Raw genomic sequence first — 23,585 nt, forward strand, 5'->3', positions numbered from 1 at the left:
GCGATTTACGGGCAGCAATTTACTTCGGTTTGTTTTCGTTTTTTGTTTAGTTATGGTTTTCGTGTGTGCTTTTTAATTTGAAATCGAATTAAAGAAAAGTATTTGCATTACCAAAGACGTTTGTTTACTTTGTTTAATTGCTATGATGATTGTCAGTACTGTATCGATAGCTCCAAAGCAAATTCAGCTCCAGAAACCAACCAGTTTCGAAGATTTTCATTGAGGAGACTCTTAAAAACCCAAGATATTTCACCTGTTATCCAGGTAAATACTAGCAAACTTCCTTTAAATTCTAATTACACACTTAGATAAACTCAAATTTTGATAACTTTTTCTCTAACATTTTTTTTTTTTACAATGTACTATCCAACTAGCAATACGATCAGGTCTGTAGAGCTACTCTTTCATTCCATCCTACGGAAGTACAACGGAGGAAATACAATAACGAGCTCTAGGAACTGTTCGTTAACAGCATTATGCAGCAAATTAGACTCGCCTCGATCCTTGTTTAGGCCACCCAGTGGTAGCGTTGATGACCAGCATGATGCTATTCCATGAACGATTCTATGTACTTCTGTGGCGAAGTAGTTACAGCTCCTGAAAATTATGCATATACGAGAATTGTATGATGCAAAAACTATCTATGTTCACAGCGATCCGGTGGGTCCGCCAAGCAGTGGCGGATCCTGACGGTGAACGGGAGGCGTAGGCGGTCACCTTGGAAACAGATTGGTGAGTTGGTTCGATTTGATGAATTTGATCAAACACAGCCAGTTATTGCAACTGGTGACATCGTTGTATCAATTCTGAAGAAAATAATCTACCGCCTGGCGCTGTTTTTTAATGCAATTTTTATGACGAATATGTTCATTAAGAGTTGCGCCTAACCTTACGATCGTTGCCTTGGATTTAATTCATTTCATTTTAAACTCATGTTAGCAATACGGCCCAGTCGTCTTTTATGAAAAAAAAAACTCATGATAATACAAATAAATTGCATCGAAAACAAAGGTAAAGCTAGAAACATGTTACATATAGTTTTGTTCCATATTGCATGTTCGTCAGTTTAAGCGTTAAACATCGCCTATTATTCGCCTATATCATCGCCGCCTTGGCGTTTTCATCGAACATGAAAGGCCTATTCGAACCAAACAACTGCTGCCAACCGGTGACATTTCGTTAACATCCTGTTGAGCCGCAAACATGGGGGCAAACATTGAGAGACGGGCAACATTTTATAATTCCAGCAATGCATGTGTGAAAGTGGTACGGTGATGCATGTGTGAAGTGGTACTGGTGTGCAATAAAGAGAAATGTATAGGGTGTGCTATTTTAAGTTTTTCTGTACCGTGGAACAAGATAGGAAATAGTGTTAAAATCATCATTGTAAGATACAATCTGCGGTTGAAAACGTTCGGAACTGTGGATCTGGTCGTTTTGCTTTTTATTTTGTTAGGGCACGCAAAACATTTGCCACAAGATTTGTGGTAAAAAGGGATGAATCTTTCTATAGTTTCCTAATAGCAAATAAGGAAGGCAGAAGCGTTCAATAATCATCAATTCTTCGATCAACACCCACATCCGGTTACATTTCTGCCTATCAAAACGATTCTACCATCATCATCCGGCATCGAAATTAAGCGTTCTTACACATATCTCCTTCGGACGCATAATACTGCTCCAGCAACACCGTTAAGAGGCCAAAAAGGTAGAGGTTCTAGGTAAGTTGTACCGAAAAAGAAATCGGCTTCTCATACAACTTCTAGTTTATTTAATTAACCTCTTAAAATGCATAACTAATTATCGAACATTTTCTTAATCTACATTCATATTTTCAGTGGAGATTGTGGTGGAAAAAGTGTGCCAAGTAGGTATTGACGTTCCGGATCTTCATCCCCACCACGGACATCGTTCGCCGAGGTTCGATCGATGCTCACTACAAAATGCATTTCGCACATCTTCTTTATTCCCGCCTGCTTCGATTCATATCCAGTGGTAGAAAGAATGCCATGACTACCAGTCTATCGGTGGTGGTGTGAAATCGAAGGATGCGTAATTTTTAATCGTAGTATCTACGACCAAAAACACAAATGTTGCTCTACGACCGCCTACCCGGGTAGGCCATACATTTTATATAGAAGTTTTCATTTTTCCGGATTGTAAACTATTACTGTTCTTATTATTATCATTATTTATTCATATAATTGTTTGCCATTCAATCGAGACCGAGATGAGTATCACATTATCATCTTCTTCATTCTTAATTTTTATTGACCATAAATAAAAGTTACCTTCTTCTGCATTGAAAAAGTAAAACTGACTTTGAAAAAGCTAACTAGAAGTTATATAAAACGGAAAATGCATTAATCCTGTACAAAAAGTATGTTTGGCGTTTGATGCGTAACTGCAGATGTAAGGTGATTAACGTTTTGCAAGCGAAAAATAAATAGAAGAAGGATTTTATAGATTTTCAATAACAATTTTTTGCTTAGACAACAAATAGCCTATCCTTTCTTGAAAAGTTTATGCGAATATGGTGATTAGATCGAAAGATATTAGCTTAACAATCCAAAAAAAAAAAAAAGATAATTCCTTACTACGAATGGCCTACCCGGGTAGGCGGTCGTATATGTACAGGGTATCAAAAAAAATCGAAAATAATTATTTAAAATCAATTTGAACAATCATTTGCAATCAATTTCCAAAACAACGGGGAAAAATAAATTGGTCTTTGCATTCTATATATATCTAGTGTGGACGACTGTCTCTAACAAATTATATTAAGGAATTACAATCCAAAACTTACCCAGGTAGGCGATCATTTTCAATAGGGTTAAGAGAGGAAGTGTACGAATCTCATCGAGCGAAGAATCCCTGCTAAACGCGACACTGAATATTAATGTTTGCATTGCATTGCAATCAAACGGAGAGCCGTCATGCTCAAATACAAATAAAATATGTTTAATGAAACTTTATAATCCAAAACAATAAGGCAAATATATATTTGAAACAAAAAGCATCAATCGTCATCTCCTCTAATGATGCTATGAATCGTGGGATAATGGCTGTCTACGAGAGACACATAAGAAGAATGTAGTAAAAATGGTTAACATTTCAGCGAGGGCTATGAAGGTAAGATAGTCTTATTTGCATAATGTTCACCACTATTCAATAATGCATAAGTTATTTGGATCGTGGTTTATTCATGACGAAAAAAATGATAAAATTATATGTTACATTATACAGCTTATGATAGAAAACGTTCGTTTCATGTCTAGATTTTCTTTCCACCAGTCTTCATCCAGTGGGACCACCAGGGTAGTGTTTTTAGCATTTAGTCCCACGAAGTCTTGGACAAGTATTTCGTCAACGGTTACCTTCCGGTGCGATGATACACATAAAACCTTCGTCCGGTTTCGAGGACCGTTTTCCGTTCGTAAGTTCAAGATACTACACATTCAACCGTTGGTGCGTGCGTTTTAACAGCTACGGAAGCTACATAGATCTTGAACAAACGCACAAATCGCGCCAAAACCGGACACTCATTTTTCATCAGCGGAATCATACAACGACAACGCATTGAGCCATAACGTTGTAGTTATATGATTCCGGATGTTAAACGTGAGTATCCTGTTTATGCGCTCAACGTATTCCAATTTATTCAATATTCTTAAAAGCATTATCACAGCTCAGATCTTGATGACGAACGCAGTAACGCATCTTACTCGCATATGATCGTTTTTTTCTGCTTACCACAGAATACTTTGTACGAATGATTGAATCATAAATCCATGTAGCGAAAGTTGGAGGAAGTGTGCCATAGGGGCAATTGAAGCATCTAGTATATTTTCAGTAAAAAAATCAGTTAGGTGCACAAGTGAGTATGTAGAGTGGTTCGTACCTGTGACTTTAGACTGTGTGATATAGTATACCAATTTTCATGAATATTAATCCATTTTTTTCACTTTAACCGTGTCGCACCCTTTTCACTAATTTTCAAGAGAGTTAAGCTATAAACAACGTAAAATATGTTCACTATCACGGGATCTTGAGATTCTGGATTAGAATTAAAATCGCGATCGGTGCGACCTGGGATTGAATCCCAGAATCAGTTTCATATGTTTTTCATTAGTATTTTTTTTTATTTTTATATTTTTACTGAGCATAACGGCACATCGCCGTATCGTCGTTTTTCATTACTTGTACTGTACTTGTGTGTCCGAAATAGCGGAAAAAGGTAAGATCTATAACCGAAAGGAGCACTTCGGTGACACTATAGCACGAAGCCTTGCCGATAACACACGGAAAATGCTAGAAGCCCTGGGAGACATATCCTAACACCAGTAAGGAGCTATGTGCTGATCATTATGAAACTATTTTTAAAAGCCAAAAGAGGAGGATCTGTTGGTGATTCAAATTTGCTCTTAGCATATAGTGATGAAATATCTGACCTGTTGTTCGATTTTTACATGATTTTCAATGATTTTATCTAGATCTAGACCCGTCTTGCCACATATGGATGGCACTCTTGTCTCAAATAATAATTGAAAAATAAATATAAAATGACAATGAACGCAATTTTAACTTTTAAAACAATTTTTAAGTAAGTTCCAGAATATGTGTGCATAATTTTACACTGTGTTGTCAGATCGCATCAGATGAAATTGGAAAAAAATGATTTACTAGCAACATGAAATGCAATCAAGAATTGAGGAAGATGACCAGCCTTAGACCGAGTTTCTTGGAAACTGATTGGAGACCTGGCCATGTTCCACGCGACGTGCTCAATCCTCCGGGCAAGCCAACTAGAAGAAGAAGAATACAAAGACGACGCGCTACTCAGTAGCTGGACACTACTTGGTACTTGGACACTACACGGCGCAACGATGGCACATCGATATGCACAGTCGCTGAAAGGCCGATAGCTTGGTGTTCGCTAACAAATTTGGTACGGAGCGTGCGGAACATGCGTCCGTTTCGTACGTTAGTTGGAGGTCGAATCATCATAGTCACGGAAACTCAATTTGAAACAACAAAAAATTAAAAAATGCATTTTTGCTATATACTAGTTTTCCTATGTTCCTGTTAAATTTTAAGTTCATTATGTTGAGAAAAAGTTATGCAACATTGCTATACATTTGTTGAAAAAACAAACTTTATATTGCACCGGTCATATTAATATTATTTACTTACATAAATATACATAAATAAATGTATTGCAAAAATACCAATGCATCCTGAAGAGGCGAGTGAGGTCTTAAAGACCCAAAACCTCTTTAAAATAAATAAAAATAATGCAACCTGCACTGCGGCCCGCGAACTTAATATAATTTTTAATGTGCCCAGAAGCTCTAAAAGGTTGCTCATCTCTGTGAATAAAAAACTAATAACTAGAAAATAATGAATAAAGAAAACTCTTTGTTTTTAAACTTGGAATCTAAGAACAATAAATTATGTTCAAAAACTGGTTCAGCTTCTTGAACTTTAAATCTTGTCTGTAGGTGTCCATTTTTCGTGTTTTTCCGTGTAAGAAATAGAAACGAAAATAATTGAGGCATAAAGTCGATTTTTAGCTTCCATCCTGCGAAAGTTGGATGTTATATATTTCGTCATTATTCTACTCCCTTTATGAAGCTTCTGTTTGCCTCATGAACGAACCATGTATGTCGTGTGCACGGTTTTGAATGTACCGAGTCGCAACCAAATCTGCCTAACATGTGAACAATATTGTTAAGTCTTTGCTTAAATTTCGGTTCGCAGACATGGTATAACCTACATTCCGCCTTCTGAAGATTCTCGTTCGTACGCATGCTATTTGAATTTAATTCGTATTAAGTAATTTATGCGGTACAAACAGTTGTAGCTGCGTGCCAACAAAATAAAAAGAATGGACATCTCTTTCCTCACAAAAAAAAAACCACCAAATAAATTCATTGGTTTGCTGCTTGTCTCTTGGATAGCAACAATCAAACAAACCAGTAAATTTGTATTGTATATGTCGGCTATTTAGGCACTGATCACTTCATGTTTCTGTACAACAATGCCATTTTGCAACGTTGATGTGTTGGTCTTTGGCCAAGACTGTTATCTGCAGTTGTTAAACCAAAAAAAGCTCTTCGTTTACAATGCTTGCCAACTGTTTTGCCATTCTTTTTTAAACTTTAATTGTTATTAGAGATTTTAATTAGTAATGTGATTGTAGGATACTGAACCAATTACTTGGAGTTACGGCACCAATCCCAAACGCTACTACATATAATTTTCGTAAAAAAATATTATAAACAGAACGAAGATGCTACAAAAAATATTATAAACAGAACGAGCTAGATGAACGAAAAATTCAGAATCGATCAATGGCATGTGTTTCTATTCCAGATAGTCATTCGAATTTTTACGTGTTTAAATGGGGAAAAAAATTAATCGCGAGAAAAGTCGACATGAAGTCAACTAAACGTTGCGATCGCGACAAGTTAACGCTCAAATGAAATAACTATAGCAGAGTGGAATAAAAATAATAGGAAAAAAAACGTGTTGATGCATAGTTGATTGGTTGATCGATGCTCTCGAGCGATGCTCTCTAGGGTTGAGCAGGAGCCGAGGGGCTTTCAGGATTCACCAGCCGATAAGCTTTCAGGAGTTGTGCGGCACTAGGGCGCAACTCAATCTCTTGGTTGGTGCAGATAACAAACATTTCGAGCAGAATGTTATACTCCTTGCCGAATGTTATCTCAGCCGGAATTGGTGGACGTGTGCCGACACACTCATAGTTGAGATAATTCCCATCGAAATTCCAACATGCGATTATCTCTTCCTTAGGGCCGTCCGAAGACTTGCTGGAATTTTGGGAGGATTTTTGGGATTCGCCCGTATTATTAAGTGCACCTTCATCGTCTGAGCTACAGCTATGGATGCTGCTATCAGAACTATTCACCTCGTACGGTTTGACTGGCACATCGTTTTCTTCGTCCGAGCTGTCGATCACCATCACGACATCCGACGAATCTTCCTGTCGTTTGGTCGCAAGCGCAACAGGATTTTCGGCATTCTTTTGGAACGCAATATTTGAGCCTTTGGTGGAGGTAGTGGCTTTCTCTACCTTCGATGGGAAATTTTCTGACGCTTCATTTGTGCTGCTATTGGAACAAGCTGTTGGGGTATCCTTCACTTCCCCTTTACCATCCTCCTGTTCAGCTTGTAGATTCTCGGCGGAGCTCTCTACTGTCACTGGCAACTCTGCTTTTTCTTCTGCGGTGATGGGTTTGGCTGATGTTGGATGTTCTGTTTCGGTAATACCCTCCGGTACAATTTTCTCCTTGCCATTTACTTCCTGTTGGGATCCTGTAGTATCGCTAACGACGTTTGCAGATGCAGTCTTAGAAAGTGCCAGCTCTTGATCCTTTACATCATTGGCGTTCCCGATAGTTCCGCCATCGTCAGGTGTTGCTGCTGCTTCCTTCGTAGGCTCTTCTTCGTCCACAAGATCAATGATAACTTCATCATACTTGATCTTTTTTACGGTACCAGTTTCATCCTTTTTAGACTGGCGTTTACGCGCGACGCATTTGTTTCGTTTTACGAACAAAGGAGCTATTACGCGCATATCTGTAAATTATAAGTAAAAATCAGAGTTACAATCAAATTTTCAACAAAAAAAGGTACAGCGAATCAGTGTGAAAGAGCGCGAGCGAGAGAGAGAGAGAGAGAGAGAGAGAGAGAGAGAGGGAGGGGCGTGGCGAGAGAATTGTACGGTGCAATCTTTTGGATATGGTCAGCGATATACAGGGGTTTCGAGGCTTTTTTTGTAGACTCACGTTTTGTGGTTCAAGCGTCCATTGTTGTAAAAAAATTCAACAATGGTTTTGCGAGCATTGTTGTAAAACTGTTCTAAAATTTTGTTATATCCTCAAAACCCCTCTAAGTTACTTAAAATAACAACTTATTTGATCTTAAATATGTGTTCGTACGTTTATGTCTGCGATCGAAATTATCTTCCAAGTCATCCTGGTCGTCATCGCCATCTTTTACGCTGTCCGACATATCCGTCTCTGTGTCCTCTGCGTTGTGTGCCTCAATCATTCCATCTGAATCCGCAATCATGTGGTCCAAGATCCCCGGGAATGTATGCGGTGGCATGCATGCGAGCATTTCATAAACGACCAGACCGAATGAAAATATGTCCACCTTTGATGTGATGTTTTCATTCGTATTTTCGAAAGCTTCCGGCGCGGACCACAATCCAACGCACAATTTTTCATTGTCCGGGTTTGAATCATGATCCAGGGTGCCATCCGGGTTCAAACTTTTTGAGATCGAGCCCAGTCCACAAATTTTGACATTTTCAAAATCTCCATACACTAGAACGTTGAATGATTTCAAATCCCCATGAAGCATGAGCATATCCGTATGCAGATAATCCAGGGCGCTCAGTATGTCAAACGATGCTTTTATAGCCTTTGGTGCCTCCAATGGTCCAAGGTTGTCTTTGTAACGCATGGCAAGAATTTCGGCTAAATCGATGGACAAATATTCGAGCAGAAGTTTTCTTTTGCATTCTTCCAAGCTCTCCGTTGCAAACGCTCCTGCGATATGGCGTGAATCAAAATGGCTGAAGAAAAGAAAAAAAAAACAACTTAAACAAAGCCTATGTCAGCGATTCAAGTTGTGTATATGTTAAACCGTGTAGTGGGACCAAGCTCGAGTCGATCAATTTCTTTTACTAACCGGAAAACAGATGTATGCCAACAGACGGCAAATTATTTTGCTACAGAAAGCGAATGCTCGAAGCATTCCAGTCTCTACATATTCTAACCCACATTTTTGTGTTACTCACCGAACAAGTCTAGCTTCCTCCAAAAGCAAAACCCCAAAGAAGTTCTTTACCGAGCTTATGGGCCGTTGGCAAAAATTGCTTATGCTCCATGGACTGCGGGATGATGCGGTCGGTGGGGGGCGTTTGATACGGTACAGCAAAATCTCGCCCATCACTCCCGTAGCTGATAGAAATGGTGAGTTGTCCAATTTTTCCAAACAAATCGGAGCCGTGCAGCTTACTGGGTTGCGGATGAAGAAGTTTGCCCTTGTTTGTGCATAATCGCCTGTTTCCATTTTTGGTCGAAGCTTCGCTTTCCGGCTCCTGCACCTGAAACATACAGGCGTCATTTATCCACACATAATCAGGCGTATGCATACGAACACGCAGTGGTATGTTATAACTACTTTCCGCAAACAATTCACAGCTTATCAACAATTAGATGAAGCCACCGCTAGCCTCTAAAAACTATGCTAACCTCACTTAGACGCCGCAAAACTGTTGACAACCGAAACTCGACTCACACACACAAAGAAAGCCAAACGAAAGTGACTTGTCACGAAATGGAGAGGATTTTGCACAAGCCAATAACCACAAATTGAACGATTTTACTTTTTCACTGTGAATACACCAGATGAACACCTAACACCGCTTCCAAAACTCAGGCAAAACTCTGCCTACACGTCCGACGCACAGCTAGCTTCGAAGAAAAGTAAGACGGAAATGCTCGGAATGCTTTTGGCGCCGGTTTATTATAAAGGCTCATTTGACAGCGCTTAGGCGGTGGTCCTGTCATGTTCGGTAAAAAGGCCTGTAAATGGTTCATGTAAAAATGATTTTTTTTTCAACGGAAATTTCTCAAGTTACATGTTCGTCTAGTTGCCCGGGATAGTGTAAAAAAGCAGCTATCCGTTGCAATCGCTCCCGCGATATGGCGTGAATCAAAATGGGTAAAGAAAAGAAAAAAAAACAATTTAAACAAAGCTTTTGTCAGCAATTCATGTTGTGTACATGTTAAACCGTGTAGTGGGACCATCCTCGAGTCGATCAAATTCCTTTACTAACCGGAAAACAGATGTATGCCAACAGACGAGAAAATTATTTCGCTACAGAAAGCGAATGCTCGAAGCAATCGAAACAAGTTTAGCTTCCTTCAAAAACAAAACCCCAAAAAAGTTCTTTACCGAGCTTTCGTGCCGTATGGAACTCCACTCACACACACAAAGGAAGCCAAACGAAAGTGACTTGTCACGAAATGTACAGGATTTTACACAGGCCAATAACCACAAATTGAACGATTTTACTTTTTCACTGTGAATACACCAGATGAACACCTAACACCGCTTCCAAAACTCTGGCAAAACGCTGCCTACACGTCCGACGCACAGCTAGCTCCGAGAAACAGTAAGACGGGAATGCTCGGAATGCATTTGGCGCTGGTTTATTATAAAGGCTCATTTGACAGCGCTTAGGCGGTGGTAAAAAGGCCTGTAAATGGTTCAGGTAAAAATAATTTTTTTTTCAACGGAAATTTCTCAAGATACATGTTCGTCTAGTTGCCCGGGATAGTGTAAAAAAGCAGATAGGAAATGCCCCAGTTTTCTAGTTTTTAAAACATTTTCGAACATTATTTACGATATGTTCTAATTTTGTTTCGAAACAAAACAAATATCATCTTAAAATGTTTGGAATTTTTTTCATTTATAGTTTGAGTTTGACAGTTGAAGCGTTAGACATTTTGCAGCATATCGTAAAAAAACTCGTTTGAAACGATACAAAATATTATTCATTATGTAAAAATTGGTACTGTTTTAGGATTATTTCCAAAATTTAATCTCTTTCGGTTAATTTTCTCAAGCGTTTTCAGCGTACGCAAAAAGCCTATTCGAATCAAACATCCGCTGCCATCTGGTGACACTTTGTTGACAACCCGTCGTACGGCAAACATGGGCAAATATGGAGAGACGGGCAACATTTTTATAAGTCCAGCAATGCCTACTATGTGAAAGTGGGTGTGCAAGAAAGAGAATTGTATGGGGTGTGTTTTTTTTACGTTTTTCTGTACCGTGGAACAAGATTGGAAATAGTGTTAAAATCACCATCGTAAGTTACAATCTGCGGTTGAAAACGCCCGGAACTGTGGATCTGGTCGTTTTGCTTTTTATTTTTGTGTACTTTGTTAAGGCACGTAGCATATTTGCCACGGTCATCAGGTACGTAGCAGCTGCTGCAGGTGGAATTAAAGGTTAGCATGAAATGCCATTACGATCCGGACATCCTGAATTCATTTCGCTAAGGTAGGAAACAGAACCGGTAGACAATTGTAAATTCCGGGCGATGGGGAAGATTCGTGGTATAGAGTGATGAATCTTTGTATAGCTTCCTAAAGCATAAAAGGAAGGCAGGGGATTCCAAATAAACACATCTACAACATATCGCAGTAACGCGAAAACGTTCTGTTTGTTCGTTTAAGTATAAAATCTTTAGAAAACTGAGCTGTTTCGGTAGTTCCGGTATTGAAGCGAAATGATGTAATGGATAGACGATTGCATTGCTAAAGAATAGGAAGAAAGTTTCCTAAAATTGTGTACGCCTGCTCGAACCATATGTTGTGTTCCCTTGTCCTTTATGGAGTGTTATCATTCCACATCGTCGAACGCAATATAATCCTTAAAATATAATCTTAACTCAGTTCTTCAGTTGCCTTCCTGTCTTTTATACCAACCCGTGGCATTTCATAGTGTTTATTTGTAGGTTGTATTTGTTGCAAAAGTTCTTAGCATTGGGTTGAAATCGAAGTGTCAGTGTGTACGTGTTGGTTGTGCCTGCATGTGAATTATGTGCCATACAATGCAACGCAATTCCTGAGGGTTTATATTGAACGCGATCATCAACCACTGCCGTCGACTTTGTCGCGAACAGCTCACACACCATCTCGTCCATCAGAATTGTCAGCTCGTCGATCAACTCCTACACCCGTTGGAGGGCCTTCTTTCCTATCAAACCGATTTCAACAACATCATCCGGCATCAAAACTAAACGTGTTGCATGGTTCTTACGCATATCTTTGAACACTAAATATTACAGGATTGAACACTGATCAGTAGGCCGCTAGTACGTGGCACAATGTGGAAGTGCCACAAATGCGGCAAACCTGTCTTTTTCGGTAAGGAAAAATTGAATGTACATCGCATTGCACTGTTTCATAGTATGGTATTTAACTGTATTCCTTGTCAATTTCCATGTTTTTAGCGGAGCGCAAACAATCGCTCGGTTATGACTGGCATCCAGAATGTTTACGATGTGAGGAATGTGGAAAACGGCTTAACCCCGGACAACATGCTGAGGTAAGTGCTAACACATAGGGCCTGGGCATGTAAAGAGGGAATATTTAAAATTTGCCATGCATACGTGATCTAGTATCCTGAGACGTTACCTAGCTTCGATTAAAAATAAAATTGCCAGTTAGCTAGTATTATGACAGCAAACTTAAAGTTTGTTTATTCAGTTATAATGAATTATGAATTATATCAATACCGCTTGTGATGACTAAATTCTATAAACATAATGGCATTTCCTTCTTTTTTTTCCTTATCCCGGGCATACTCGGTTAAAAAATAATGATAATAATCATTATAATATTTCAATTCATTGTACACCGTAGACGTATTTGCATTTCCATTTGGGTTCCAGACGACAGTGGAATAACGTCTTAAGGCAGCGAAGTTCATAAAATTGTTGGACGTAAGGATCAAGAGATTAAGTTATCTATTGGCTATACCAATGACATTGTCTAATTTATAGGAAAAGAATAATTTTCGGTCCGGAGACTAATACCAAGGTCCCGGATACGATCAACCCTTTCCAAAATAACGATAACAATTGCATAGCCAAATTCCAAAGGAGCAAAAGAATGCGAAAAAAAAATAACAGAGCTTTTATTGGCATATAGAATTATTATGTTATACGACGACCATGAACAAAATGAATTGAGGAAGGATTGAAGAGATAGACAATCCGTACAATCAGAAATTGGGAGAAAACTTTTAACATCATAAACGTAACGCAGATAGCAATACGGCCTGGCCGTCATTACGAAATAAAAAAATAAAAATAAAACAACGCAGATGCCCATCAATAGGAAGAATAGCACAAACATCGTTGATAAAAAAAGGAACAAGAGTGGGTTTAAAACACTTCCTTGTGGAACGCCAGGAACAGGAACGGTTAGATAGATAGGACTCCAACCAAACAATAAATGGTTACGAAAAATCTAGTTTGCTGAATTGGGCAATTCATAATACATGGGAAAGACAATCAAAGGCAGTTTAAGAAACTGCCTAAGGCAGGGTAATTAGAAACTAATGCAAAATCGCCTTTATTATAAACTGGGAAAGATCCAGCTCATTTTTCATTCATCAGGAAAAACACCCAAAGAAAGAGACAATTGGAAAACTCTGGCCAATACAGGGGCTGGAAGATGGAATACCAACAGGCTCAAAGGAAGGTTTAAATTGCCCATTACATTTAAAATAAGAGCACTGTCGATATTTGCCCAATATTTTTATGAAAAGACTGTAGTACAGAGCGCCACACAAGGGATCTGAAAAAAGTGAGATTATGCGGCGGAAGAGAGAGATTTTGTTAGGTTTGTTAGGGGATTTTGTTGATTTTGTTAGGTTATCGTACGCTTTTTTGATCGTTTTCTCGTGGTGTGCCGAAAAGCTTAGTCAGTTTAGCAGTGACTGACTCAGTGGTCTAACCACACCCCTAAGACTTTGGAGATCGGAAGGCTTAAGGTAAGACCGTTGGCACGGCACCAGGAAGAAGGAATTTAGATCATCTTGGTTTAACAATCAATCGGAAGGCGAGAAGATAGGAAGATACAGTTTAAGATCATCTGCAATCATATCATTGACAAACAAGGAGAACAATAAGGTACAACATTGCCTTGCGGCACCCCAGACCGACAAGAGAATGTCCCGCACATAACACGGGTGGAACGTTTACACATATAAGAATTTAACCAGGAAAGAAGAGGATTTCCCCCGTCCTACATTAATAAAAAAGACGATTTCGAAACTTTAATTTCTCATGCTTGGCAATGAGAGTACAAACACAATCAAATGCGACTTTAAAATCAGTGTAACTTACATCGACTTGACGCCTTACATTTATATGGGAGTACAACATTGGAACAATTCACAGGAGGTTAGACATAACGGATCGTTTAGCCATGAATCCGTGTTGTAGGGAAATATGGATACAAACATTAGGACTAAATTGGAAGGGAACAACATACTCAAGGACTTTGAATACACATTGCTAAGTACTCCCCCGGTAATTTGATACAACATTACAGTTGCCCTTCTCAAAGATAGGGACCAGCCAGCAAGGTTTCCATAATATTTAAAGTGTCCCTTACGGGAGAAAGAGTGACTCCCGTAAAGATCGTTGAAAAATCATCAGCTTATACGGAACAATGATATCACCACTACAGATAATAACAGACATAGGTAACCCATCACGTGATAATGAGTATGAGAAAACGAGTTTTTAATGTTTTTGATTGCGGATAGTATATCAGCCTCAGTAATCTTAATGTTTCTTATGTCAAAAACATCCACAAAAGTGTATGCTAGAGGATCAGAGGAAAAGGCAGCAGCCCCGGTAGAGTTTCGCGATGGTTTAGTAGTTGAACAACATTCGGGAAAACAGAGGAAATAATGGAATTGATGAAAATAATTATTTGTATGGAGAAGAGGGGGGCATAAAATGGGTTCCAATTTAAAGTAGAAAAGGAAGAGCGGGTTTACAACTGGCAATTTTTTTTAAATTAAGCACGCTACGGATGCGGTGTTATTACGGTGTTACTCTGCATCGTAGTGGTTACTAGAGATCGAGATCGCGAGATCGCGAGATCGTGAAAGATGCGGCATAGAAGAGCTGTTTATAAAGAGATCCGCTTTGGCACAAGTAATATTACAAATAGTAAAATCTAATGTCCGATCTACGGTGTTCCGAACACCAATGAACTGGACAACAACGTTGAATAACAAGCGATCCCGAAAATGATGTGACATGTTGAGCATGACACGTGACGACTGTTACTTTATGTGTAACGTATACACAGCAATGCATGCAAAATAACATTTTTTTATTCAAGTTTACAAGTCGTTATTACAATGCTTGTGGCTTAGGCTTAAGACTGAATTCCTATTTCCCTAGCTAGGCCTTTTCGTATCGTATCCTCCAGTCTAACGACTTCGTATCGTTCAATCACGGTTCGCCAAGATGTCGTCATTTGTTACCTTCCGGTGATGATGCGGTGACATTCCCAGGAGGTCTTCATCCGGTCTCGAGTGTGTTCTTCCGCTTCTGCGCCACGCGTTATCGTTCGATGTTACTAAGTAGTTCACCCTAGATTCCACAGGTGAAATAACAGTGTCCTGATATGGTGATTCTCCCGTTGATGGCTTGATGTGTGGTCCAACGTCTGTTCAGCTTCCGTACATGTTTGCACTTGATTCAACCGTTGGCATTCGTATCCGCATAACGTATACTTTTTAAAGAATATTTATTTCCAAGAGGAAAGGAAAGGATTTTTATTAATTTTCAGTCAATTCTATCAACTACCAAGGCGTGTATCTTTGGATTTTTTCGATTATTTTGATCCTTTCGGTACATGGACATCATACAATAGATCCAAACGCATAGGACAAACTAGACTAACAAACAGAGTTTTTATACATAGGAAATAGGAAATAGGATTGAATTAGCTTGTCATTTTATGAACGAAACTAAAAGTCCTAATGGCCTCACTTATTATGTTTTCATAGTGATGTCAAAAAGTATGTATCACGAAAAATATTGACTTTTATTTTACAGTTTTAGGATGTTATTACGGTGTTTAGTAGTTTTGTATTAATTTTAATTCATAGATGACCAACACAAACAAAGGAAAACTTTATATCGATTGTGTTTAGTGCTAAATTTAAAAAGTGTTGATAAAGCTGCTTGAAATGCGCGTACCCCACATTGTTCTGTTTAGTGATTTTTTTAAAGGTATCAATTTTATATCATCATAACATTTAAACGGTTTGTACTGACTCTGAACTAGGAAAGATTGTTTAAATTTTTATTGTAATATTGCATTGAAAGTGGAAAACGTAGTAATAAGTTACCTCTACAGGTCTCTAAAGTTGCAGAGAAAAACGACTGTGGTTTACACACATGATCTTAATTTTGAGACAATCAGGTTTTAAAAAAAATATTTTAAGCAAGACGGCCTGCTCATTCAGATTCTTAGAAGATTGTCCACCCAGATGGTAACATTCCTGGAATGGGGTTAATTTTTCATTTTATTGTGACGGCTCTCCGCCGTATTGTTAGAGGTTAAAATGTTACATGGTAAAATACTTTGACATTAAAATATCCCGCAAGTTTATTGACAGCCGAAAAACGAAGTGGTAGAAACCCTTAAAAACGAGAATATAATATCCTGATTTGAGCCACCCTAACAAACACAAAATGTAAAGAGAAAATTGAAACGCTTGAATAATACGAAACGTGTATTTTCAATAAGAACTTCTTTTTTTTTAATTGGGAATTCCTTTTAAGAACTGTTGGGAACTTTTTGTTGAATTGGAAACTTCTTTGTTTTTTGAAATGGGAACTTCATTGAAGGAGTTGCCTAAATATCAATAAGAATAAAGATACTCATAATTAGTTTAGGCATACTAAAAACTAATGAAGTCATTAGCTCCGCTCCGCATAGGCGTGACCGGAAGGAATTGATGGAGGTGTTGAAATCATAATGGTCATAGCAGCGGTTGAACCATCTGAAACAGGAAACAAGGAGCTTTGAAGTAATGTACCAATAAAATATGTTTGAGTCAAGTGGCTCCTCAATATCAAAGAGTCTAAACCAAAAAGACGATTCCGCATATTATAGGACGCAGAAGATTTCGAATCATTAAGGCCTCGACTTCATAAACTCGACTTCATAAGCTCGAATCATAAACGACTCGTATAAAATATTTTTGCCGACTTTCAATTCTATTGTAGCACTCCATTGTACAAGGACTCCATATAGCGCAAGTATATTCTAGTTGTGCGCGAACCAAACTACAATCGAACGTCGAATCGAATTAGGTCCCCAAACCCGGCTGAAACTCACATTATAAAATCTAGTATTGGCTTTTAGTGAGAGTCGATATGTGAATTAAACTTGAATTTTTCGTCAAGTATTACACCTATAGTATAGTATTTTTATAGTATTACTATAAGAACACGGGTAAGAGGGGTATTAGAAAAAGAGTAGTTATCATTAAAAAGGGTGCGAGAGAGAGTAAAACAAATAATAGCACATTTATCCGGATATAGATAGGGAAAATTCGATGAGCTCCAATTAAAAAAACACACATTTAGATATTTTTGAAGCAGGAAACAATTAGTACAAGAAGAGAGAGTACCAAATATATTGGAGTCATCGCCGTAAAGGAGATAACCTTCAGAAGGGAGAAAAGAACACACATCATTAATGAATAGAACGAACAAAAGGGGACTGACAACACTACCTTGGGGAACACCAGACAAGCAAGGAAACCAATGATAATCATGAGAACCAATCTTAACCGGACGATGCCGCCCTTTCATATTATTTAACTACCAAGTCATTATGGAGTTTCCAAAAGCCATTTTCTTGTAATTTAGCAAGCATGACGGAGGCTGTTAAACGCTGCACGGAAATTGGTGAAATAGCGTAGATATTAATTGATCCATACAAAATATCTCAGCATTTGTATCATGATGGCAGGGATTTCTTTAAATTCTTTTTTCTTAAACTATACAACTCCGTTCTTGTTTCGTTTCCATCCTTTCTACAGCACAAAGGTGTTCCTTACTGCCATGTTCCGTGTTATGGCGCCCTCTTCGGACCACAGCTCTTTGGACACGGCACCCGTGTGGAGTCGCACAAGAGCTTTGGTCAACCAGATCAAAAAAAGCAGGCGATTCAACGGTCGCAAGCCGGTCCGACCGTACCCCGGGGCCATCTCGAGTCCAAGCTAAAGTGCTACAATCAATTCCACAATAATAAAAGTATGGAGATACGAAGCCGGGAAGTAAACGGACGGCTCGTACTGGAGGGTGCATTGCGCATCTACTGGGGTGTGCAGGGTATGATTCATTTGAAGGAGGATGACGACCAGCGAACAGTAGTTACGGTGCGCAAGCGTAACTCTTACCGTCAAAGCAATCCTGTGTCGCGCAACGTTGCGAGTGACGAGGAGGGTGATGAGAAGGAAAATGTTCCGATCGGTTCGGACCAACAGCAGGCGCGCAATGGAGCGGGCGTTATGGGTATCAGTACATCCAGCTTGACGGAACCGATCGACAGCAACAACGACACGACTACCATCTCCGAGAGCATCTCGTACGATACGCTCAGCCTATCGTCGGAGTTAAACTCCAACTTCGACTCAAAGCCGGCCTCATCGAGCGAATCGTCGAAGGAGGTATCACCTAGCCATGCAGGAAGCAAATACGTTACGTTGCCACCGAAGTTGGATGTGAAACAGCTGGACTGGGACGAAATTGACGAGCTGCTGCAGGTGGAACGGAAGCTGGACGATAGCGAGAAGCTGTATCGTACCATGCCGTCACCGTTGGTATCGACCGGGGCTGGCCCTGGGTCCGGCGGTGATTGCAGTATGACTAGCGAAAGCATTACCGACACGGATTATAAGACGCTTACACCGAATACGGCGACTGGCGGTTCGGCAGGTTCTGGCGATTCTGGCGACAGTGACCGTACGGCTACGGGTGGGCCGGATACTTCCACAAGCGTTACCAGTACTGCCACAAATGCGACCGCGAACGGCGATGACGATTTTCGTACGCCGGAAGCAACGTTACGATCGCACGATTTTGAAGCATTCAAGATGCAGATTAGTCGTGAGTTCATCAACAGTACGGCAGAGATGGGCACAACGGACGGTACGCTGAAGCAGAACCAACCAATCGATCCAGCACGTATTAACGATTCGTTGAAGCTGTACAACGACGGGGTCATGAACCGGAGCCTGTCGGATGAGCAGTGCCGGAATGCAATGTTTTCCCTGCCGGCTAGCAATATCACGGGTAGGTGGTTTTTCAGTACTATCAGTAGTGTAAATAAGATAATTAATTTTTTTTTATTTAAACCTTCGAACTTGATTTTGATGCTTGCGCTGGTTGGAAAGCACATCAGTTCGTCAGATAGAATATGGTAATCAAATAATTCCAGCTTTGCTAAAGCGCTTTTACGGAGCCGTACTTATTTGTTATTAATTGATTTTTCCCTTGCAGTTACAATATCCTGTAGTCTCAGTTAGAAATACGATATCTTGAGGAAAAAATGGGTTTTCTAAGTGCCGTATTGTACCGTAATAATTTTTGAAATTCAATAACTAGATTATTTCTGGTAAAATTGTACAGAATGTTTAGAGAATTTAATGGTACCAACGATTGTTCTTCCCAAAAAAACTCCATGCACGTCATGTAATGGAAACGGGAATTGAAATAGGTGGCAATAATGATCTTAAACATAAACTGTTGCCACAGGTTAAACAACCCTGGCTAACCGGAAAGAGAGAGAGAGAGAGTTAGGAGATAAAGTAGTGATGCGTTAGGATGTGTTTCGGGTCCTTTTACCAAGGGATTAAGCGAAGAGAGTTGAACTAGATAGGACAGGATTTTTTTTATCTCGCGCGTCGTTCTGGTTATAGGGTTAAGCCTTAAAAATAAAGAGTTATTATTATCGTGTTTTTAAACAAGCTGTCCCTTTTTTTGTTGTTGCTCAAAGCCACATTAACCTTATTTAAGGCTTCCGATCTACCCAGCAAGTCTAGACAATTTTGATCGCTTATAACTTGATTTCTACGAAACAAAACAAAAATAGGCCTGTGTGTTTAATGAATGGCCTTTTTTTAACGGAAAAAACAATGTTCAATGATTGTTGCGATAACTTTAGTCTAAGCACCCAAAATGTCGTGCAATTTTAGATATGACCTTTTGGTGTCATATCTGTAATCGGCAAGTGTGTAATCCGATTTGCATAAGATATCTATTTTAAACTTTACTTGAATATTTGCACAACATTTCCGATTTTACATAATTATTTAAGTGAAATCTACCCTGGTTGAAAAACTGTAATTATGCAAAATTACATTTAAGTGCTATATCACTAAAGTTTTGTTTGTTTTATACTTTCTTCAGGATCGTTTCATGTAGAATCCGGTGGTAATGAAGAAGGCGAAGCGACGCTTCGTCATCCAGCAAATGGCGTTTATGCATCGCCCAATCATGTTCGACAATCTTCTAACGATAGTCCTAAAAAACGGACACATCTTCAACGACCACACCCGACCACCGACACACCGTCATCTGATATGACGACAAACGGGGGCGTCACTTCACCCGGCACGGATACCGACAGTTGGACAGCTGATCGTGGCCTGTTGCGTTCAAAGTCCCAGGGCAATCATTACTCGGGCAACAGCTTAATGGATAGCGATGCGGAGGACGATAGTGGCAGTGGTACCGGTACAGAAACGCTGAAACCATCCGATAAGACTACATCGATTCACATTCGCATGGATTGCTACGACGAGCTAGAGAGCCCTTCGTCAACACGGGCAGTCACGCTATCGGAGGACGGCGATATGACAGCAGTAACGACAACCACAGTAACCACGACTACGCTACCGTCGGAGTATAGCACCAGTATCAGCGGCCATCCCGTGACGGACGATGGTGTCGTTCTGCGGAAACCACCGAAAACTGGCTCCACCGCAATCAAGCGTCGATCGGGCAATAGGCGGTCCCGCACCAAACTGAAGCGCCGCTGTTCCATCAACGGTCACTTTTACAATCGCGAAACATCCTTCTTTACACCTCCGTACGGTTCGCAGATGAACGTTTGGGTGACGTCGCTTGTCAACACACAGGAAGTATGCGATTTTTCTCGCTTTTGCTTTCTCCTTAACTGAAAATTTGAACTGTGCTGAAAATTACTTTCCCAATAGGTGATCAATCTACTGCTGGAAAAATATAAGGTTGAATCAAAGGCGGAAAACTTTGCGCTATTTATCGTGCGCGATAATGGTGAGCAGAAAAAACTAAAGGACGACGACTATCCACTGGTAACTCGTGTCATTCTCGGCCCACACGAGGACATTGCAAAGCTGTTTCTTATGGACGGTCAGCAAACGCAGGAAATAAGGTAACAGCGATTGTATTAATAATACTTCATGCTCTACGATATGAATGAGCTAGTGTTTGAGCTGCTCTAGACTATGGTAGTTTGTTAGGTGTTGTCATAGGATACACAAGTTCCTTAGATAGCGACATAGATTCTGCTATCTCCATCAATGCTGTTTTACAGTTATACCAAAAATAATTCATTTAATTTTTTAACATTTTCTGGTGTCACTACGGCTATATTTAAACTCACAAACCAAATACTTTACGTCTGTAGGTGATTGTGACCGAATAAGCCTTATCAAGCCATTATTTGGTTTGAACAGTGTTTTCATCCATAAAAAATCAAGCCCACCAAATCCGTTTTTATCCATGCGTTTCACTATATTAACAGTTGATCCACTCAAAATGCTATAACTCATTTTACAATCAGCTGGCAGTTATCAAATTCATACATGTGTTCTTTTCAAGCATGACAAGCATTGATACACTATTTTACAATGTAACTATCAATTTAACGACATGTCTTTTTTCTTTTCTATGCGAGTGTAGCAGCGAAGTTGCACAGTTTCTGAACCTTTCGATTCCGGAATGTCGTGCTATCTTGGAAAGGTTTCACGAGGAAGAGCAACGTGAGCTGCATCGAATACGGTGCAAGTAAGCCATTCGAACGATGTTTCCCATGTTCTGTATCATTATACTGATTTCGATTGTTCCCATTGTTTACAATTTTAGGTTTGCTGAGTTGCGAAAACGTATCATCCAGCGGATGGAGTCGCTTAAAGTCAGACTGTAGAAAAGGTAATGGAAATATACACGCCATAGACGGTGCAAACAGTGATCCCATATACGTTGGAGAGATTTTCTTTTTTTTACCTATTCCTCTACGTAACGTAAACGTTTAGGAAATGATACCGCGTCGAAAAGAAAAAAAGCAATCAAATCGAATAATAATCATACTTGTTGATGTTTGTTGTTAAGCAAGGGCATACCCGAAGAGGCCTTCAAATAGAAGGAGGTCTTAAAGTTAGGGGGTCAGTAGGTAGGAGTCTATTGCATTTTTTTATATCTTAAGGCCGCGGGCCACGAGGGATTTTAAAATAAAAAAAACTCAGGTTCGCATGAGTGTTAGTGAACTTTTCTCGCACTGTGTGTGCTACCTACACGTGGCAATGGAGAGAAAAAGTTGAAATCCAAATTTTGAAATTTTTTAAGTTTCGCATCGATTTCAACAGTTTAAAATTTCTCGTGGTCCGGGGCCTTTACGCTGTAAACCAAGGTAACCAAGTCAGTGTAGGTTTTAATTTCTTTTGCTTTTATTTCATCTATTGAAAATTGCTAGTGCGTATCAAATTTGCTTTATGTAAAAAAGAATCTGATTTTCGTTCATCCATCCGTGTAGTCATTTTATTATGATAGTAAAAGAAAACTAGGACTTCAATTCGTAGTGAAAAACATAAATTGTGCAAAGCAAGAGGGGTTAGAATATCAAACTGCCAGACTTGTATTGCCAGAGGTATTTTATTATTGCGTTGTACACGAAGCATACGATTGCAATTTGTGCGAATGCTGGCATCGACAGTTAGCAATTAGTCTCAAGTAACGGGTATGAAACAATTGAAAGTATAGTGGATTACTAAAAAAGTGACAGTAAAAAAGCCGCAAATATTATGGAAAAGAACTCGAACACTATTGTGTATAGAGAAGTAATTAACAGCGTAAAAAGGGTGTAAACCGTAACACAATCAACCTCAACATACTTATCTCAAGAAAACTCCAAAAGCTTTAAAGCTTGTGAACAAAGTGCTCCGATACAGAGAATGGGCTGAAAATTAACGTTTATATCGATCAAACAATTAGAGTAGAACGACACAAGTAGGCCGTACTGTAAATTTTCCGTATGTAACACCATCACTGACTGACGTGTCCAGGCGCTTCCTCTAGCTCATTAGCATCGCCGCTTAATGCGCTCCATTTGGTAGATCGCCCATGTACCGTAAAGACAGCATAAGTATTGTAGATCGGGTTATGCTTTTAATCGTTGCATCATTTGCATACTTTTTTATTTCACTGAATAACATTTGTTTTACTGCTTCTTTAATTTTTAAAAAATCGTTGCTATGGATTTCTGCCGATAGCGATCGGACAATTATGTGTTTGAAATACCGTTTAAAATAACAAAGAAGAATCTTATTCTCCCCAGTACTACGTTTTAACGATAAATTAACAATATATACATCCCCTTAATAAATAGTCCTACATCCTGTTTACGATTGCATGGATAAAAATAAGCATTCATAACGAATATTGCTTTTGCCAAACGGTATCTTAAAAAACAAATCGAAATGTGAACAAAATATCCTTTCAACCTATTTTGAACCTTTCAAAGAGCATAATTTCACATAACGAGAAATAGTCTGTATTTTTTTTTTCTTGGTTACGCGGTGTCGCAAAATCGACTAATAAATCATAAGCGAAATTTGGAATAAAGACGTTCTGAAGCTGGTAAAAGCATGAAATATTGTTAGCACTA

General features: G+C 39.2%; 2 protein-coding genes across 2 annotated transcripts; one reads left to right on the top strand and one right to left on the bottom strand.

Moving 5' to 3' along the window:
* Positions 1–6,577: 6,577 nt before the first annotated feature.
* Positions 6,578–9,105, bottom strand: LOC126563928 (uncharacterized). The gene is made up of 3 exons (XM_050220761.1): positions 8,831–9,105; positions 7,965–8,605; positions 6,578–7,602 (listed from the first exon to the last, which is right to left on the bottom strand). The coding sequence occupies exons 1-3, from the start codon at positions 9,103–9,105 to the stop codon at positions 6,578–6,580; spliced, it is 1,941 nt and encodes a 646-aa protein (XP_050076718.1).
* Positions 9,106–11,883: 2,778 nt separating this feature from the next.
* Positions 11,884–21,713, top strand: LOC126568484 (uncharacterized). Its single transcript, XM_050224972.1, has 6 exons — positions 11,884–11,975; positions 12,062–12,156; positions 17,698–18,952; positions 20,069–20,802; positions 20,878–21,074; positions 21,605–21,713. Exons 1-6 carry the CDS (start codon positions 11,936–11,938, stop codon positions 21,711–21,713), a joined length of 2,430 nt encoding a protein of 809 aa, XP_050080929.1. The 5' UTR covers positions 11,884–11,935.
* The last annotated feature ends 1,872 nt before the right edge of the window (positions 21,714–23,585 follow it).

Source organism: Anopheles maculipalpis, chromosome X (genome assembly GCF_943734695.1).
Source record: "Anopheles maculipalpis chromosome X, idAnoMacuDA_375_x, whole genome shotgun sequence".
NCBI lineage: Eukaryota > Metazoa > Arthropoda > Insecta > Diptera > Culicidae > Anopheles > Anopheles maculipalpis.

Bases quoted from the DNA above. Each gene is read 5' to 3' on its own strand.
- LOC126563928 (XM_050220761.1), bottom strand. From the start codon at position 9,105: ATGGAAACAGGCGATTATGCACAAACAAGGGCAAACTTCTTCATCCGC. The intron at 8,606-8,830 runs GTGAGTAACACA...TCTTTTCTTCAG, and splicing joins GAGGAAGCTAGACTTGTTCG to CCATTTTGATTCACGCCATA. The intron at 7,603-7,964 runs GTACGAACACAT...TATAATTTACAG, and splicing joins TTTCGATCGCAGACATAAAC to ATATGCGCGTAATAGCTCCT.
- LOC126568484 (XM_050224972.1), top strand. From the start codon at position 11,936: ATGTGGAAGTGCCACAAATGCGGCAAACCTGTCTTTTTCG. The intron at 12,157-17,697 runs GTAAGTGCTAAC...TCCTTTCTACAG, and splicing joins ACCCCGGACAACATGCTGAG to CACAAAGGTGTTCCTTACTG. The intron at 20,803-20,877 runs GTATGCGATTTT...CTTTCCCAATAG, and splicing joins CGCTTGTCAACACACAGGAA to GTGATCAATCTACTGCTGGA.